Source organism: Ranitomeya imitator, chromosome 3 (genome assembly GCF_032444005.1).
Source record: "Ranitomeya imitator isolate aRanImi1 chromosome 3, aRanImi1.pri, whole genome shotgun sequence".
Classification (NCBI taxonomy): domain Eukaryota; kingdom Metazoa; phylum Chordata; class Amphibia; order Anura; family Dendrobatidae; genus Ranitomeya; species Ranitomeya imitator.
The window spans coordinates 737639538-737659486 of record NC_091284.1 but is presented as its reverse complement, the minus strand read 5'-3'; the positions used below and the strand labels follow the sequence as shown (position 1 = coordinate 737659486).

The 19949-nt window shown below is 42.6% G+C and overlaps 1 protein-coding gene across 2 annotated transcripts in view; it reads left to right on the top strand.

The window, feature by feature from the left end:
* The window catches only part of CAB39L (calcium binding protein 39 like), a 116643-nt gene extending 99003 nt beyond the window's left edge, over positions 1-17640 (top strand). Inside the window, exons 6-9 of one of the 2 annotated variants that reach the window (XM_069758846.1) lie at positions 4324-4383; positions 7986-8051; positions 11721-11864; positions 14168-17640. In XM_069758846.1, the coding sequence (XP_069614947.1) occupies positions 4324-4383; positions 7986-8051; positions 11721-11864; positions 14168-14347 (450 nt within the window). In that variant the 3' untranslated portion in view covers positions 14348-17640. The remainder of the gene's footprint in view (positions 1-4323; positions 4384-7985; positions 8052-11720; positions 11865-14167) is intronic. The other variant, XM_069758847.1, reaches the window with a different exon arrangement.
* Positions 17641-19949: the final 2309 nt, after the last annotated feature.

Genomic DNA, 19949 nt, shown 5'->3' with positions numbered 1-19949 from the left:
ATGTGGAATTATATACTTAACAAAAAAGTGTGAAACAAGTGGAAATATGTCTTATATTCTAGGTTCTTCAAAGGAGCCACCTTTTGCTTTGATTGATGACTGCTTTGCACACTCTTGTCATTCTCTTGATGAGCTTCAAGAGGTAGTCACCGGGAATGGTTTTCACCTCACAGGTGTGCCCTGTCAGGTTTAATAAGTGGGATTTCTGGCCTCATAAATGGGGTTGGGACCATCAGTTGTGTTGTGGAGAAGTCTGGTGGATACACATCTGATAGTCCTACTGAATAGACTGTTAGAATTTGTATTATGTCAAGAAAAAAGCAGCTAAGTAAAGAAAAACGAGTGGCCATCATTACTTTAAGAAATGAAGGTCAGTCAGTCTGAAAAAATGGGAAAACTTTGAAAGTGTCCCCAAGTGCAGTTGCAAAAACCATCAAGCGCTACAAGAAACTGGCACACATGAGGACCGTCCCAGGAAAGGAAGACCAAGAGTCACCTCTGCTTCTGAGGATAAGTTTATCCGAGTCACCAGCCTCAGAAATCGCTGGTTAACAGCAGCTCAGATTAGAGACCAGGTCAATGACACACAGAGTTCTAGCAGCAGACACATCTCTACAACAACTGTTAAGAGGAGACTTTGTGCAGCAGGTCTTCATGGTAAAATAGCTGCTAGGAAACCATTGCTAAGGACAGGCAACAAGCAGAAGAGACTTGTTTGGGCTAAAGAACACAAGGAATGGACATTAGACCAGTGAAAATCTGTGCTTTGGTCTAATGAGTCCATATTTGAGATCTTTGATTCCAACCACCGTGTCTTTGTGCGACGCAGAAAAGGTGAACGGATGGACTCTACATGCCTGGTTCCCACCATGAAGCATGGAGGAGGAGATGTGATGGTGTGGGGGTGCTTTGCTGGTGACACTGTTGGGGATGTATTCAAAATTGAAGGCATACTTAACCAGCATGGCTACCACAGCATCTTGCAGCGGCATGCTATTCCATCCAGTTTGCGTTTAGTTGGACCATCATTTATTTTTCAACAGGACAATGACCCCAAACACACCTCCAGGCTATGTAAGGGCTATTTAACCAAGAAGGAGAGTGATGGAGTGCTACGCCAGACCTGAACCCAATCGAGATGGTTTGGGGTGAGCTGGACCGCAGAGTGAAGGCAAAAGGGCCAACAAGTGTTAAACATCTCTGGGAACTCCTTCAAGATTGTTGGAAGACCATTCCCGGTGACTACCTCTTGAAGCTCATCAAGAGCATGCCAAAAGTGTGCAAAGCAGTCATCAAAGCAAAAGGTGGCTACTTTGAAGAACCTAGAATATAAGACATATTTTCAGTTGTTTCACACTTTTTTAAGTACCGGTATATAATTCCACATGTGTTAATTCATAGTTTCGATGCCGTCAGTGTGAATTTACAATTTTCATAGTCCTGAAAATGCTGAAAAATCTTTAAATGAGAAGGTGTGTCCAAACTTTTGATCTGTACTGTGTGTGTGTGTATATATATATATATATATATATATATATATATATATATATATATATATATATATATATATATATATATATATATATATATATATATATATTCTAACGCATCGGGTATTCTAAAATATGTATTTATGTATATAGCAGCCACATAGTACTGTATATAGCACAGGCCACGTAGTATATAGGAGCCATGTAGTATATAGCAGACAAATACTATGTGGCCTGTGATATATATATATATATATATATATATATATATATATATATATATATATATATATATATATATATATATATATATATATATATTATACTAGATGGTGGACCAATTCTAACGCAACGGGAATTCTAGAATATGCATGTCCACGTAGTATATTGCACAGCCCACGTAGTATATTGCACAGCCACGTAGTATATTGCACAGCCACGTAGTATATTGCCCAGCCACGTAGTATATTGCCCAACCACGTAGCATATATTGCCCAGCATCGTAGTATATTGCCCAGTCACGTAGTATATTGCACAGTCACGTAGTATATTGCCCAGCCACGTAGTATATTGCCCAGCCACGTAGTATATTGCCCAGCCACGTAGTATATTGCCCAGCCACGTAGTATATTGCCCAGCTACGTAGTATATTGCCCAGCTACGTAGTATATTGCCCAGCTACGTAGTATATTGCCCAGTCACGTAGTATATAGCCCAGTCACGTAGTATATTGCCCAGCCACGTAGTATACAGCACAGAGCCACATAGTATACAGCACAGCCACGTAGTATACTGCCCAGTCACGTAGTATATTTCCCAGACACATATGTAACAGGTTGAAAAAGAGTTAAAATAAAAAATAAACATATACTCGCCTTCCGAGGGAGCCCTTGTAGTCCTGTCGCCTGTGTGCGGTGCACGCGGCAGCTTCCTGTCCCAGGGTTGGATGAGCGCAGGACCTGTGATGACATTGCGGTCACATGACCGTGATGTCATAGAAGGTCCTTCTCGCATAGCATCCTTGGCCCCGGAATCTGCCGCTTGCACTGACGAGGAGAGGACGCGACGGCGGAGGGTGAGAATAACATTTTTTTTTATTATTATTATTTGTAACATTAGATCTTTTTACTATTGATGCCGCATACGCATCATCAATAGTAAAAAGTTGGTCACACAGGGTTAATAGCTGCGTTAATGGAGTGCGTTACACCGCGGTCCATTAACGCTGGCATTAACTCTGTGTGAGGGCTGACTGGAGGGGAGTACGGAGTGGGGAGGAAGGAGCGGCCATTTTTCCGCCGGACTGTGCCCGTCGCTGATTGGTCATGGCTGTTTTGCCGTGACCAATCAGCGACTTGGATTTCCATGACAGACAGAGGCCGCGACCAATGAATATCCGTGACAGACAGACAGAAGGACAGACAGACGTAAGTGACCCTTACACAATTATATAGTAGATTGGACTGGACATCTAATACCTCACTGCTCTTGCAGAGGTTTTATGTTTCATCTTCAACTGATTTTTAGTATTTCATAAAACATTTATACTTTTTCCAGCAGCCCCTTGATGGCCGCTGGTTGGTACATTACTTTGAGGTCCAGATTATCATATATACACATTCTCATTACTGCAATACCTAGAATCCACAAAGCTGCTTCTATTTCATACTATTAAAGTTGCATTATGCTAATCACTTAATTACTCCGTGGAATGCATGGCTGATTTTGGCGGGGACCTAGTACAAATAGGTGTTAGCAGACAAGTCTAAAAACTTTGCAGTGAGTTACTGTTCGCCTGCTTTGTAAAGAAGTGCGGGGAATTTTTGTTTTCTTTAGTGCTGGGATAGTTGATACTACTTTATACAGTTTGTTACTTGTATACAAGTCACTTAACAATTTTACTTTATCCTTTTTGTTTAGGAGATATTTCCCTTTTTAAAGTAGTTAAGCGAGATGAGTAGTTTAATCATTGCTCCTAGACCCTTCCAAATACAACTGTCAAGGACTGTCTCAAACTAAGGGAATAACTCTTATATCCGTAAAGGGAATCTGTCAGCAGGTGTTTGCTGTGTAATCTGACAACAGCAAGAGGTAGGGGTTAAAACACTGAATTCAACGATGTGCCAAATGTGAGGAAATGTGCTGTTGTTTACTTACACTGAAGGTTTTATCACCTGCTGATTATCATTTTCCAGACTGCAGCAGTGTGTGCATGCTAGTCTGACTCCGCCCCCTCCTGTGATCAGCAGCTCACTGTTTATAGATAATGTAAACAGAGAGCCTGTTGTGGACAGGGGCAACTTACTCAGCTCTGCTGCTTTGCTCTGATGGTATCACAACCCCTGCACCCAGTAAAAATAACACTGAGCTTTACTTACCCTCCCATTTCTCCAGAGCCGGATCTGCACCGCTGTAGCCGGTGATTGTGTACAGGCTGCATGGGCGACTTCAGCAATGCAGCTTGTCAGCAGTCAGAGTCAGTGGCGAGGATCTGGCACTGAGGTGGGGGGGGGGGGTCATGTGGCAGATACTATAACAGCAGTTAAAAAAGTGCTGGATGCTTTTCTCACAACAGCTGGAATAGTGGGTTATAATTTATTTTAGAGCCAGAAAATGTTTAACTGGTGGAGAAAGGTTCAGCTTGATGGACCTGTGTCTTTTTTTTTTATTTTTCAACCTACCGTATATAACCATGTAAGGCATCATTGCTTATTTTCACCAAGTTGGGAATATTATAATAAGTCAAAAAAAACTCCTTTGATATATAGAATATATGCTGTTTTGCTACATTTGGTCATTTATATCTATATTTGTTGTCGCATTCATTTTTTAGGACTTGCTAACAAGGCACAAGTTGACGGTCGCTGAATTCCTAGAACAGAACTATGATAGAGTAAGTATGGAATTTGTTTTAGATGTGTGTGTGTGTCGGTATATAAATGCTATAAATTAAAACATGCATATAGACCGGCTTTGTGTTTAGACTTGTTATCATTCGTCGCGGATTTATGGTGTTTGTGCATACTCTTGGGAAAGTGAAAAGTTTTGAAACTTTCTTTTGATTGAGAACATGAAGATACAGATCTCTTTCCAAACCTAATATCACTAACGTCTGAGAGGTTGATGGATTGTATGCCACCTCCGCAATTCTCTGTGAGCTGAAGAGCCTGGACTGCAGACTTAAAGCCCCACTCCAGCAGTTTTTTTTGTTTTGTTTTTTTCATCTCTGGAGTGGCACTCTAAATGTAAACCCCCTTCCCCTTGTTCTTATACTCTTATACCCGTTCCACAGTGCCATCTTGTACCCGTAACTTCTGACTGGCCGGAAATCAGAAGTTACATCATGAACTCAGTGCAAGTCTACGAGAGCAAGGACGAGGCTCTCATAGAGATGTATTGAAAAGTGACCTCCGACGCGCTCCATGAAACACTGGAGCCGCCACAGGATAAGTGATAACTTGTTGATCAGTGGTGGGCCGACCTCTGGAACCTATACCGGTTGACAGAATGGGGATCATCTATCCTCATTTGACTAGAATGGCCGTGTTCCACCTGTGTCCATTCAATCCCTATGGAGCTGTCAAGCGGCTGCACTAGGCATTTTTCGTTTGCAGTCAGAATAAAAATCACCTGTTTGGTGTGGGTCCTAATGGTGGGACGTCCCCTGATTGTTCTCACCTAGCCTGTGAATTCAATGCAGGATGGTTGGAGCTGGTCTACTGTAGGATGAAGGCTGCAGTGGATGACGCGGCCCACCCGTGGTGCTACGAGCACTGTATTTGCCCATGAATATTTTTAAAAAAGCAATTTCCTAGCTAATAAACTCATATACCCCTTCTCTGTGTACCCTTCATCCAGCTCTCACCTTGTCCATCTCCTTATCTGATTATCTCGCAGTATTGACCTCAGTAAAGGTCTCAAAGTAATAAAGCGAAATCAAATTGTGGTGACAAATTGAAAGCCGAAATCCTACTTTGACCTTGCGTTTTTTCCACTGCGGTGTAATAGAGGATTCTTGGTACATGGTGACAACTCCCCTCTGGAAATAGACGGCTCCAGTGAGATTTAGATGACGTGTTCCTTCAGGGCAGAACCCGGCAACGGTGGAGTCTGGATTTTGTGGTGATGGGATCAGTGATGAGTGGGTGAGTGTAGGTCCCAGGTTTAGTGGAGTCTGATTTCTGTCCTGACTTTACAATGGGATCATTAATCATTGCAGTATATTTTCTTTTTTGTTTTGTTTTTAGCATTTTTTTTTTTTTTTTTTGCTTAAGGCAAGAAAAAATCTGTTCTCTGCTGCACAGAATCTATGGGATCCCTCTTTAACAATTTACCACAATCCTTTGATATTTCCTTATTATAACGTTTTGCTTGAGTAAGCCGAGGGTTAATCTACAGTTGCATATGCGGAAATAGGGTATAGAGCATTCCCCAGTATCAGGGTAAAGACCACTGTAAGTGAGAGTGTTGCAGAAAACCTGGCTGATCCTCCCAAGCCAGGTATTGGATAAAGTCGTCCTCCTAAAGCGGGGGTGGGGAATCTTTTTTTCTGCCAAGGTCATTTGGATATTTATACCATCCCTCGGGGGCCGTGCAGACTCCGCCCACAAAGTACCTCCTGACTCTGGCACTGGTGTCAGGACGTAATCTTTCATTGCATGCTCTTCGGTGTTCAGTAGTGAACGCTGCATGTGTGTGTTAACTGAGCAAGAAGAATGAATGAGCTTGTGGCACTCAAAATACACCTCCCTGCCCAAGAATGCGGTCCCCGGGGACCTGATAAAAAGTCGAGGGCTGTAAATGGCCCTGGGGCCTGAGGTTCCCCACCCCTGTCCTAAAGGGAAGAATACCGATATTATGGAACTGTATTGCAGAATGTAGATTTATATGCAATGATTGTTCGCATCATATACAGTGTACATAGGTCCTGTGTGGCCAGGCTCTACACAGCCTACACCTATTGCACCACTTGCAGGTTCCGTCTGTAACAAAACATTGCAGCGTCAGGACAGTCGCATTCATCGTCGCTGCTTTGCTCATTTATTGACACAGTATTCGCAAGTTTATAGCCAATTAATTTCTGCGAAAGGAGAGGAGTAAACTGGGTCTGCCCCAAGTCTGCAGATGTCTGCTACTGGGAGAATGTCTACTGCTGACCAATTTGAAAAATGTTGATAGGCAAAAGGTGTATTATAAGGTGGCTGTATATCCAAGCCCTGATGTAGGACGGTGATCCTGGAGCACTACAGGCGGTATGAAGGAGACCGGGGCTCCAAATCCCAGTGTATAGTATGTATAATGACTCACCCAAGTGTTTTTTTTTTTTTTTTTTTTTAGGATTTAAAAAGACTCTTTCACTGGGTTTTTGCCACCTGATCTGAGAACAGCACAATGTAGAAAGATTTCAGTGATGTCACTTATTGAGCTGCTTTCTGTAGTTTTAATAAGAGGATTAGTAAACCTGCTGTCATATCCTCCTCTGTATTCGTCAGCTGTATACAACCCCTCCGACACCACTGATAGGCAGAAAGCTGCCTATGCACAGGGAACATAGAAAGCTACCAGTCGGTGGTGTATGCAGAGCTCAACATTCAGAGAACTGGTAGAACTGCAGGAGAAAAAGAACTGTGATTTTTATCAACACTGCAGCAAGCAAGCCCGTAAGTGATAAATCACTGGAATGAGGGTGTCTACCCCTACATTATGCTGCTCTCGGTAGCGAAAATCTGGTGACAGATTCCCTTTTAAATAAAGTATTTTTTATATAATAGAAGGGTTTTGGCGGTTATCTTTGTATGAGAAAAATAAAAACTATCAGCTTTCTGCCAGAAACAGTACCACTTTTTTGTGTCTAATGTTTACTCAAAGAGGACTGACTGGCAATACCAGACAAAGCCCAAGAATAAAAGTGGCGCTGTTTCTGGAAGTAAGCTGCCACCTTTATAAATGGTAATTGTGATCAGTGTATAAGAGCAGGAGATGAGGACCACTTGGCCCACCATGCTGTTTGCTCCCATCCATACATAGAGTTGTATATACACAAGACCGAATAAACCAGCGCTGGTGTTTTCCACGCCAGTCTTGATGAGGAGACGTGCTGGAGTCAGAAGCTCCTAATTCATGGAAAGGCGTACAACCTGAATCGGGAGCGCCAGAAGAGTGTCGTGCACCTCTGTGTGCATCTCGCCACAAATCCTGATGGAGTAAGAGTTTTGGTGTAGCCAACGCCACCGATTGTCATTAATTTGATGGCCGGTGACAGTAAATGGTATATGCCAAAAGTCGTATCATTTTAGGGAAGCTACCAGTTGCACCAAAACGATGCGACTTTTCAACGCTTTTTAAACCAGTATACTGTTGTAAAGGCTTCCATAAATTGGGCGCAAAGCTTTCATACTTGGAAACACTTTCCTAATCCTATGAGCTATATGTGATTTATCATTTGTCTTTTCTTAATTCTAAGTATAATATTTTCTTTCCTATTTTGTTTTCTAGATATTTAATGACTATGAAAAGCTTCTACACTCTGAGAACTATGTGACTAAAAGACAGTCCTTGAAGGTGAGTGGGTATGGCATGCTGGTCCCGGGAGGACGGCACCTTGTCATTAGCCTTATTGCTCGCTCTACAAGACAATTATTTGTGGTTCTGTTAGCAATGATCAAGCAGTGAAGAGCTACAGGCGTGTATTAATTTATGGTGCTGATCGGATGTGCCAGGGGATGGCACTAATTGTCCCCTGCAGTATATGTTTGGAGAAGTAAATATCAGGCTGTTAGATTTCAACATGCCCAATCGTCATGTCCTCCGATAAACTGTCATAGCATCATCTCACACCGCAGCCCTCCCAAACAGGAACACATGAACACCGATCCGAGCTGAGCGGATGTGCATGAGGTGGGAGCTATACGTCACATGAACGAGTCTTCATCTGACCGCTGTCTAAAGTGTGTGGCCCACGTAATACACCATAATGATCTCTGTAATAGTGTGTTTTCTTTGCAGGGAAACTTTATTCTAGGTATTTTTGCCCTTAAAAACTGCTCTGATCCCTGTGGACATTTATTAGAAGGTCCAAACAATCCTTTTAAAATTTAGATGTAGAGCTGAATTCTAGTATTATCAATAGGGTTAAATACCAATGAACTATTTCCTTTTCATGCTATCTACATTTCATAGCGAAACTTACAGTGATCTGTAATTTACCATATTTTTCATCCTGTAAGACGCGTCCCGGAATTAGTTATCAGAAGATAGAAACAGTTTCCTACTAATTAAAATTTCTATGATGGAAGGGACAATATCACTAATAATTCAATAAGTGGAGGGGACAATATCACAAATTTTAATACACTAGAGTAAAATAGAGCCATAATACATCTATTGTTAGTGTTTCTCTGCAGCATGTGTATTATATACATATACCTTTAAGACACGCACCATTGTCTACACTCTCTCTTCAGCGCACACATATACACAGCACTGCTTCATGGACACTTAGTTTTGCTGTACAGGTCCTTCTCAAAAAATTAGCATATAGTGTTAAATTTCATTATTTACCATAATGTAATGATTACAATTAAACTTTCATATATTATAGATTCATTATCCACCAACTGAAATTTGTCAGGTCTTTTATTGTTTTAATACTGATGATTTTGGCATACAACTCCTGATAACCCCAAAAACCTGTCTCAATAAATTAGCATATTTCACCCATCCAATCAAATAAAAGTGTTTTTTAATAACAAACAAAAAAACCATCAAATAATAATGTTCAGTTATGCACTCAATACTTGGTCGGGAATCCTTTGGCAGAAATGACTGCTTCAATGCGGCGTGGCATGGAGGCAATCAGCCTGTGACACTGCTGAGATGTTATGGAGGCCCAGGATGCTTCAATAGCGGCCTTAAGCTCATCCAGAGTGTTGGGTCTTGCGTCTCTCAACTTTCTCTTCACAATATCCCACAGATTCTCTATGGGGTTCAGGTCAGGAGAGTTGGCAGGCCAATTGAGCACAGTAATACCATGGTCAGTAAACCATTTACCAGTGGTTTTGGCACTGTGAGCAGGTGCCAGGTCGTGCTGAAAAAATGAAATCTTCATCACCATAAAGCATTGACCCTGCCCTTGATGAAACACAGTGGACCAACACCAGCAGCTGACATGGCACCCCACACCATCACTGACTGTGGGTACTTGACACTGGACTTCAGGCATTTTGGCATTTCCTTCTCCCCAGTCTTCCTCCAGACTCTGGCACCTTGATTTCCGAATGACATGCAAAATTTGCTTTCATCAGAAAAAAGTACTTGGGACCACTTAGCAACAGTCCAGTGCTGCTTCTCTGTAGCCCAGGTCAGGCGCTTCTGCCGCTGTTTATGGTTCAAAAGTGGCATTACCTAGGGAATGCGGCACCTGTAGCCCATTTCCTGCACACGCCTGTGCACGGTGGCTCTGGATGTTTCCACACCAGACTCAGTCCACTGCTTCCTCAGGTTCCCCAAGGTCTGGAATCGGTCCTTCTCCACAATCTTCCTCAGGGTCCGGTCTCCTCTTCTCGTTGTACAGCGTTTTCTGCCACATTGTTTCCTTCCAACAGACTTACCATTGAGGTGCCTTGATACAGCACTCTGGGAACAGCCTATTTGTTGAGAAATTTCTTTCTGGGTCTTACCCTCTTGCTTGAGGTTGTCAATGATGGCCTTCTTGACATCTGTCAGGTCGCTAGTCTTACCCATGAGGGGGTTTTGAGTAATGAACCCGGCAGGGAGTTTATAAAAGCCTCAGGTATCTTTTGCATGTGTTTAGAGTTAATTAGTTGATTCAGAAGATTAGGGTAATAGGTCGTTTAGAGAACCTTTTCTTGATATGCTAATTTATTGAGACAGGTTTTTTGGGTTATCAGGAGTTGTATGCCAAAATCATCAGTATTAAAACAATAAAAGACCTGACAAATTTCAGTTGGTGGATAATGAATCTATAATATATGAAAGTTTAATTGTAATCATTACATTATGGTAAATAATGAAATTTAACACTATATGCTAATTTTTTGAGAAGGACCTGTATATATATACACACACAACACTTCTGACAGCTGTCCTACATGTGCACACACAACCCTGCTATAAGCGCGTACACACACGCACAGCTGTCCTATGCTATAGCTTTGCTACATGCGCACACACAGCTTTGCTACATGTGCACACACATCCTTGTTACAAGCGTGCACACACAGCTGTCCTATGCACACAGCCCTGCTACAAGCGCACGGACATACACAGCTTTGCTACGTGTGCGCAAACAGGCTTGTTACAAGCGCGCACACACAAGCAGCTGTTCTATGCACACAGCTTTGCTACATATGCGCACACAGCTTTGCTATATGTGCACACACAGCCCTTCTACAAGCACACGGACACATACAGCTGTCCTACGCACATGGCTTTCTTACATGTGCACACACAGCTTTGCTACATGCGCACATACTGCCCTCTTACAAGCGCACAGACACATACAGCACAACATGTGCACACGTTTACCAAACATGTAACTAAACACATGATCAGAAAAATCTTTTAACTAATCTGGAGTTGATGTACAAGTCTTTTTAGCTTTCTCTCCTGCCCTGCACCAATCAGATTGATTAGTGTCGGGCAGGAGGAGAGAGAATTGTGCTGCTGCATAGTTCTCTGTGATCGGGATCTGTTCCTATGTGTGTCTTGGGCGAAGCCTGTTAGTCTAGGGAAGCTGGGCAGGGAGAAGCCACCGGGACCGGCCTCGGACTATTAACCCAAGATGCATAGTCTTTGGCCGGCTTTTCAAAGTATTATTTATGTGTATCGTTTTAGAGTAGTCCATAAACTGCTGCACTCAAGCAGCCATGATCTAATCCATGCTGCCCATGAATCCCAAGTCAGGTGCTATTCAAAATCTTCTTTTTCTGTATAGTAAAGAGCAAAAAAATAACTGCAAAAGGCATTTTGCCTCTGGACTATTAGACACACTTTTTTAAGCAATATATTTTCAGAATCTAAACATGAAGGTTACGATTACTACTGTTTGAGCACTGTATGGCACTGCACTGATATGTAGGCATGGCATGGCCATACTTAGATACTGTAATTGTTGCACTTCCTTGGTTACTGAAAAAAGGTATCATTTAGTATTGCTGTCATCAGTGTCTTACTTTCAAGCGGGTTTAACTCTTCCACTTCCTCCTGTAGCTGCTGGGAGAGCTAATCTTGGATCGGCACAACTTTTCCATCATGACAAAGTACATCAGTAAACCAGAAAATCTGAAGCTGATGATGAATCTGCTGAGAGATAAGAGCCCCAACATCCAGTTTGAAGCGTTTCATGTGTTTAAGGTAAGGTATTCAGCCCCTTGTGAGGATCAGGGGGGTCTGTGTTTTGTCAGGCAGCAGAGAAGACATGCGAAGAACATTTTATAGGAGCGCTCCTGACAATGTACTTGAGGCAAATGTCCAAAATCCCATGTACGTCACAGGCAATGGAAACGCGCAACAAGAATCTATTTCTGTCCAGTTCTCTGAGCGTGATGGATGAGAGGATGCTTACAGTGATAATAGTCTTCTCATATATATAGACGGGTCAGCTTCAGGTGGGTTACATCGTGTCTAACTATCTACAATAAATAACAAAAAACCACCAACTTAATATTAAAAATATATATTTTATTGAGATCATTAAAATATGTTGTAATATCGTGTTCTATCACCGATACTTGTTTATATTGAATTTTTTCTTGGTTGTCTTACACCTCAGACACCTTAGTTTCTGCTCTGATCATGGTCTAGAAGATTCTTCTCTTATTACAGAGGATTCTTTCCTTTAGGCCGGGATCACACTTGTAAGAAACTCGCACAAGTCTCACATCTCAATACCCGGCACTTGGACCGGAGCGCTCAGATGCATAGAAATACATGCAGCCATACACTCCGGTCCCGCGTGCCGGCGACACTGCCGGGTATTGAGATGCCAGACTTGTGCGAGTTTCTCGCAAGTGTGATCCCGGCCAGCGACATTTACACCTTCCCATTTGAGGTCTGCGGCTCATCGCATAAAGGAAAGGTATTGTTTGCACCTTGTGATCTGGACACATCGCTCCCTTGCTGCATTAACACCTTTTGAAGGCTGATTAATAAATGAGATGACCCCGGAATTACAACGCAAGCTTCAAAAACAACAAGCCCCCCCAGATTTTATCTATGGCTAAATAAGTAATGACTCTGAGAATACAGCATGCAAAAGTACATATACTTAGAAAAGGAAACCTGCATATTTGGCATCAGCCTATTTGTACCAAACTGTGCCGCATAGTTATAGGGAACCTTGCTTGATTTGGACACATGAATAAGACACTGGCTGTATTATGGCACCTGTATATGTTTTACAAGGAAATAATGCGGCGTTTTAAAGAAAATATACTGTGAAAAGCCGTCTCTGCCCCTCTCCCCAAGATTGGCAAGTCTCTTCCTATGAGTGTATAGTAAGAGACCTGTCACTCTTTGGGAGCGGGATGGGCAGAATCTTCTAGGACGGGCATTGGACTAGTCACGCGAGACTCTCATAGACCAAGGCCGGCTTTTCAAACTATGATTTGCCCGAAGTGTCGCAGTTTATCAGAGTAAAGCATAAATGGCAGCAACAATGCAGCCAGGGTCTGATTCATGCCACCCCATGTCAGGTTCCATTCATTCCCCTTTTTTTTTTTTTTCATTTTACTGCATGGAAAATAGCAAAAAAATAAATATAGCATAAATGTGAATGGCAAAATGTAACTTTTCATTCCATTCAAAAAAAATGTTAATAAAACTTAATCAAAAAGTTATATGTACCCCAAATAAGTGCCATTGAAAAATACAATTCTTCCCGCAGAAAACAATTGCTCATACAGCTCCATTAAAAAGAAAAATATACTAAAGAATGTGACAAAGCAATGGGGAACAGTCTTAAAGGGGTTAAAGATAGTATTTCACCGCCATTGCATCTTTAAAGAGTAATCTTCGTTTCAATTTTTTGTTTCATAAATCAATTGTACACATGAATAGAAGCAACTTTGTAATAGAAGTCCTCCTGGACTAATCTTTCACTCAAAATTCCCTGTTCTGGAGAGAACAGTTGGTGCTTGTGTGACTCTATGGAAGGAGGGTGGAGGCAGACACGGACATTGTGCTGCAAGGTCTTCTCCATAGAACTCTATGAGCACCAACTGTCATCTCCGTAATGGGACAATCTATATTCCCTGAAAATGTGAGAATTTTGAGAATGATTAGTCCAGGAGGAGAAACAAGCATTTTTATTCTAAGTAGATATATCACAAAGTTTCTGATCTTCATGCGTACTATTGATTTATGCAGAACAAATTAATACATTGGTTTCTCTTTAAATAACACAAGCCTTCTTGCCAAACGCTGGCCACTCGCCATAACTTCTCATCTACTAATATATGGCATTTTTTGTGTTGCGAGTGGACAAATCCATATAGGAAATAGAGCATGGGTAGAATAAGGCAATGCATTCTGCTCCAATTCATAGGGCCGTGCCAGGGAGCTGGAGCGGGGCTTTTCCATTTTGTGTCATTGCTTGTTCGTCGGCTGACGTTACAGCCCTAACATCACGTCTTCACTCATCCCCTCTTACATTTTAGGTATTCGTAGCAAATCCAAACAAGACGCAGCCAATTGTGGACATCCTGTTAAAAAACCAGACCAAGCTAATTGAGTTCCTGAGCAGCTTCCAGAAGGAGAGGACGGATGACGAACAATTCTCAGATGAAAAAAACTACTTGATCAAACAGATCCGAGACTTGAAAAAACCCAGCCCATGATGATCTCCCTCGCCGCATCCACCACCGATCATCTGAATAAGTGTTTTACGGAATTGTCATGGCATCGTCAGTGCCTATGGTTTTTTTGTTTCTATTTAGTTTATTAGCTGCCAAGAGTATAAAGGTTTTATATTAAAACGGAAAAAAAAAATCTGTTCTTTATAATCAGTGGGTATGTGAAATGTGCAGTTGGGTGCGAGAGGAGTCTCATTGTCCTCACAATCACTAGAGAAGGTCACTATGATGATGTGATTCTGACTGAAGTAATTCTGCTTATTTTTAATGACACTTTCCAAAGTCTGCAGTAGAAGAGCTAAATGTGGCATCCACGCCGAGCATCTTACAGGTAACTGGTATGATGGAGGTCCCTGCCCGGCGCTCTATCCAGTACCAGTCAGGACCACATTTATCTATAGGACTTTTCTTCTCTGAGAGTCCCCAAAAATCCACTCTCATCATGGTTTCTAGAAATGGATTATCTGTCCCCTTCAGCTTTTTTCTTATTTAAGGGATCTGTTTCCACTTGGTGGCCACCTTATAGCAATCCTCCACCCTGTCATTAAGGAGTGACTATACATTTTGCACGTATAGTCACTTTCCACGATGACCTTTGTTCTTCACCTGCTGCCACCTCTTCTGCCTCTGGTCCTTTTCAATGGACATGGACATATGGTCAGTGCAGTGCCATGTCTAATCCATGCCTCCCCCGCCTTTCCTGTGCGGAGAGAAGGACACAATGCCAACGTCAACAGCGATGTCCATCCCTCCGCACATGAGACGGAGAAGATATGGCTTAGACACTGCAGTGACCATGTCCAAGGTGGATTGAAGAGGACCAGATGCATAGGAGGCGGCAGCAGGTGAATAACAGAGGTCAGCAGGGAAAGTGACTTTACATGCACCACGCATAGTCACATTTTAGGGTTAGGGGGCAGGTTCACTTTCACTTATCTATCACTCAACCATTCTGAGCTAATTTAGTTTTAGACTATACTTATACACAGCCATCAAAGCTGCATCTTCCTGATACGGCACTTAGAATGTCTTGCAGAGTGGTAGATTTAAATGATGACATTCTGGCTGCTTTCAGCTGCCTCTAGATGGCGCCTAGGAGCTTACTATTACGTACTGTATACACCAGGGGTGTCAAACTGCATTCCTCGAGGGCCGCAAACCATGCGTGTTTTCAAGATTTCCTTAGCTTTGCACAAGGTGCTGTAATCATTATGTGTGTAGGTGATTAAATTATCACCTGTGCAGTACAAGGAAATCCTGAAAACAAGACCTGTTTGCAGCCCTTGAGGAATGCAGTTTGACACCCCTGGTATACACCTTATGCAGTATGCTCCTGAGCTCCCTCTGGTGGCGGCTGCAGGCAGCACAATGTTACTTTACAATCTGCAAAGGTCATTTCAAGCTCTTTAATGCAGACGTGACCATGATAAAGGTAGATTATGAGATTAATCTGTAAAGAATATTGAACCTACATAGCATAAAGAAATGTTTAAAGTAAGAAATTCTCTTTTTACAGCCTATTAGGTCTATTAGATACTTGTAATCTGCAGCATCGATCATAGCCTTAGAGCTGCATTTCTAGAATCCATGGTCTTCTATCTACATGCATGAATGTCTTGCATTGTCATTGGAAATGGATTGTACTACATGATAATGCAGATTGTATATACACTAGTAGACAGGGTAGTGTTCATGGATGTCTCCAGCAGCCCTGTATAAATATGTCCGGTGTAAATGCTCTGTATGAGTATTACCCATCAGCCATTGCAGCCCTGTATAAATATGTCCGGGTGTAAATGCTCTGTATGAGTATTACCCATCAGTCACTGCAGCCCTGTATACAGTGCCTACAAGTAGTATTCAACCCCCTGCAGATTTAGCAGGTTTAATAAGATGCAAATAAGTTAGAGCCTTCAAACTTCAAACAAGAGCAGGATTTATTAACAGATGCATAAATCTTACAAACCAAAAAGTTTTGTTGCTCAGTTAAATTTTTATACATTTTAAACATAAAAGTGTGGGTCAATTATTATTCAACCCCTAGGTTTAATATTTTGTGGAGTAACCTTTGTTTGCAATTACAGCTAATAATCGTCTTTTATAAGACCTGATCAGGCCGGCACAGGTCTCTGGAGTTATCTTGGCCCACTCCTCCATGCAGATCTTCTCCAAGTTATCTAGGTTCTTTGGGTGTCTCATGTGGACTTTTAATCTTGAGCTCCTTCCACAAGTTTTCAATTGGGTTAAGGTCAGGAGACTGACTAGGCCACTGCAACACCTTGATTTTTTGCCTCTTGAACCAGGCCTTGGTTTTCTTGGCTGTGTCCTTTGGGTCGTTGTCTTGTTGGAAGATGAAATGACGACCCATCTTAAGATCCTTGATGGAGGAGCGGAGGTTCTTGGCCAAAATCTCCAGGTAGGCCGTGCTATCAATCTTCCCATGGATGCGGACCAGATGGCCAGGCCCCTTGGCTGAGAAACAGCCCCACAGCATGATGCTGCCACCACCATGCTTGACTGTAGGGATGGTATTCTTGGGGTCGTATGCAGTGCCATCCAGTCTCCAAACGTCACGTGTGTGGTTGGCACCAAAGATCTCGATCTTGGTCTCGTCAGACCAGAGAACCTTGAACCAGTCAGTCTGAGTCCTCCAAGTGATCATGAGCAAACTGTAGACGAGCCTTGACATGACGCTTTGAAAGTAAAGGTACCTTACGGACTCGTCTGGAACGGAGACCATTGCTGTGGAGTACGTTACTTATGGTATTGACTGAAACCAATGTCCCCACTGCCATGAGATCTTCCCGGAGCTCCTTCCTTGTTGTCCTTGGGTTAGCCTTGACTCTTCGGACAAGCCTGGCCTCGGCACGGGAGGAAACTTTCAAAGGCTGTCCAGGCCGTGGAAGGCTAACAGTAGTTCCATAAGCCTTCCACTTCCAGATGATGCTCCCAACAGTGGAGACAGGTAGGCCCAACTCCTTGGAAAGGGTTTTGTACCCCTTGCCAGCCTTGTGACCCTCCACGATCTTGTCTCTGATGGCCTTGGAATGCTCCTTTGTCTTTCCCATGTTGACCATGTATGAGTGCTGTTCACAAGTTTGGGGAGGGTCTTAAATAGTCAGAAAAGGCTGGAAAAAGAGATAATTAATCCAAACATGTGAAGCTCATTGTTCTTTGTGCCTGAACTACTACTTAATACTTTAGGGGAACCAAACAGAATTCTGGTGGGTTGAGGGGTTGAATAATAAATGACCCTCTGAAAAGACTTTTCACAATTTAAAAAAAAAAATAAACAAAGAAGTAACATTCTTTTTTGTTGCAGTGCATTTTACACTTCCAGGCTGATCTACAGTCCAAATGTCACAATGCCAAGTTAATTCCAAATGTGTAAACCTGCTAAATCTGCAGGGGGTTGAATACTACTTGTAGGCACTGTAAATATGTCCCGGTGTAAATGCTCTGTATGCGTATTACCCATCAGTCATTGCAGCCCTGTATAAATATGTCCCGGTGTAAATGCTCTGTATGAGTATTACCCATCAGTCATTGCAGCCCTGTATAAATATGTCCCGGTGTAAATGCTCTGTATGAGTATTACCCATCAGTCATTGCAGCCCTGTATAAATATGTCCCGGTGTAAATGCTCTGTATGAGTATTACCCATCAGTCATTGCAGCCCTGTATAAATATGTCCCGGTGTAAATGCTCTGTATGAGTATTACCCATCAGTCATTGCAGCCCTGTATAAATATGTCCCGGTGTAAATGCTCTGTATGAGTATTACCCATCAGTCATTGCAGCCCTGTATAAATATGTCCCGGTGTAAATGCTCTGTATGAGTATTACCCATCAGTCATTGCAGCCCTGTAAAAATATGTCCCAGTGTAGATGCTCTGTATGAGTATTACCCATCAGCCATTGCAGCCCTGTATAAATATGTCCCAGTGTAGATGCTCTGTATGAGTATTACCCATCAGCCATTGCAGCCCTGTATAAATATGTCCCGGTGTAAATGCTCTGTATGAGTATTACCCATCAGCCATTGCAGCCCTGTATAAATATGTCCCGGTGTAAATGCTCTGTATGAGTATTACCCATCAGCCATTGCAGCCCTGTATAAATATGTCCCGGTGTAAATGCTCTGTATGAGTATTACCCATCAGCCATTGCAGCCCTGTATAAATATGTCCCGGTGTAAATGCTCTGTATGAGTATTACCCATCAGTCATTGCAGCCCTGTATAAATATGTCCCGGTGTAAATGCTCTGTATGAGTATTACCCATCAGTCATTGCAGCCCTGTATAAATATGTCCCGGTGTAAATGCTCTGTATGAGTATTACCCATCAGTCATTGCAGCCCTGTATAAATATGTCCCGGTGTAAATGCTCTGTATGAGTATTACCCATCAGCCATTGCAGCCCTGTATAAATATGTCCCGGTGTAGATGCTCTGTATGAGGATTGCCCGTCAGTCACTTGTCCGCCATTGTGGATGTTTATTTGCTCATGCGATGGTGGTGCCGGTGCACGTTGCCCAGCTGTGACTGGGCATTGTTATCTCGTCTCTTCGTGTGTTGCTTACTCCGAGGTGCTCGGCATTCACCCTGGAGGTGGCCGCCCGCACACTCTAAGATGCAACACGTTACTGTGGCGTTGAAGGCATAAGGCTTAAACCAAGTTTTTATATTTTATATCTATGTAGGCAATGGGAGTTGGCTTTGTAAAAGAATTAATCTTTATTAATATAATTTTAATATATTATTGGTTTAACCTAATTATGAATGTTGTCCTTTTTTATTTTAAGAGCTTCACTTTCTGAGAAGGAGATCCTTCAGCTTTACTCTGCATGTCCATCCTTGAACTTCATTTTATTCTTATAATTTAAATAGTTTAAAATTATGTGCTGAATAATTTCTTCCGCAGCTGTAGATTCTGACACAAAGCTCCAAATCCCCTGCATAGACGAAGCTTTAAAATGTAGTTTCTCTATCGCCTCATTGGGGGACACAGGAAACCATGGGTGTATGCTGCTGCCACTAGGAGGCTGACACTATGCAAATAAAAAAAGTTAGCTCCTCCTCTGCAGTATACACCCCACCGACTGGAAGTAGGATATTCAGTTTAGCTTAGTGTCAGTAGGAGGTGGACACGGGTCTTTCATTAGACCCTTATCTACCTCAATGTGCGTCGTTTCTTTTCAGGTTTTCCGGAAGGGATACAGGGTGAACAGTCACACCTGTAGTCCCACAAAGCGGACTATGAGTACGGCGTGTACTGCCACCCCGTATCCTCATAGATCCCTCTCCAGGACCAAGATCCTAGCACACAAGCGTGCTCAGAAGTCCGGTCCTGGCTCCGTCCCCCATCCACTCGCCTTCCAGAGCCTGTCGGTCGGAGGAGACGAGGACGTCCACCAGCTCCAAGGACGTCTAATATCTTCCATGTTTTTTTAAGGTTAGTACGACTGCGTGGGATGTTAGGTGAGTATTGGTGCTCCGAGTCTTGGATTCCCTACCTCCCCTGCTACTTTGTGCGGTGCCTTACTGGCAGCCGCACTACTATTTCTGCGGCCGCACTACTATCCCT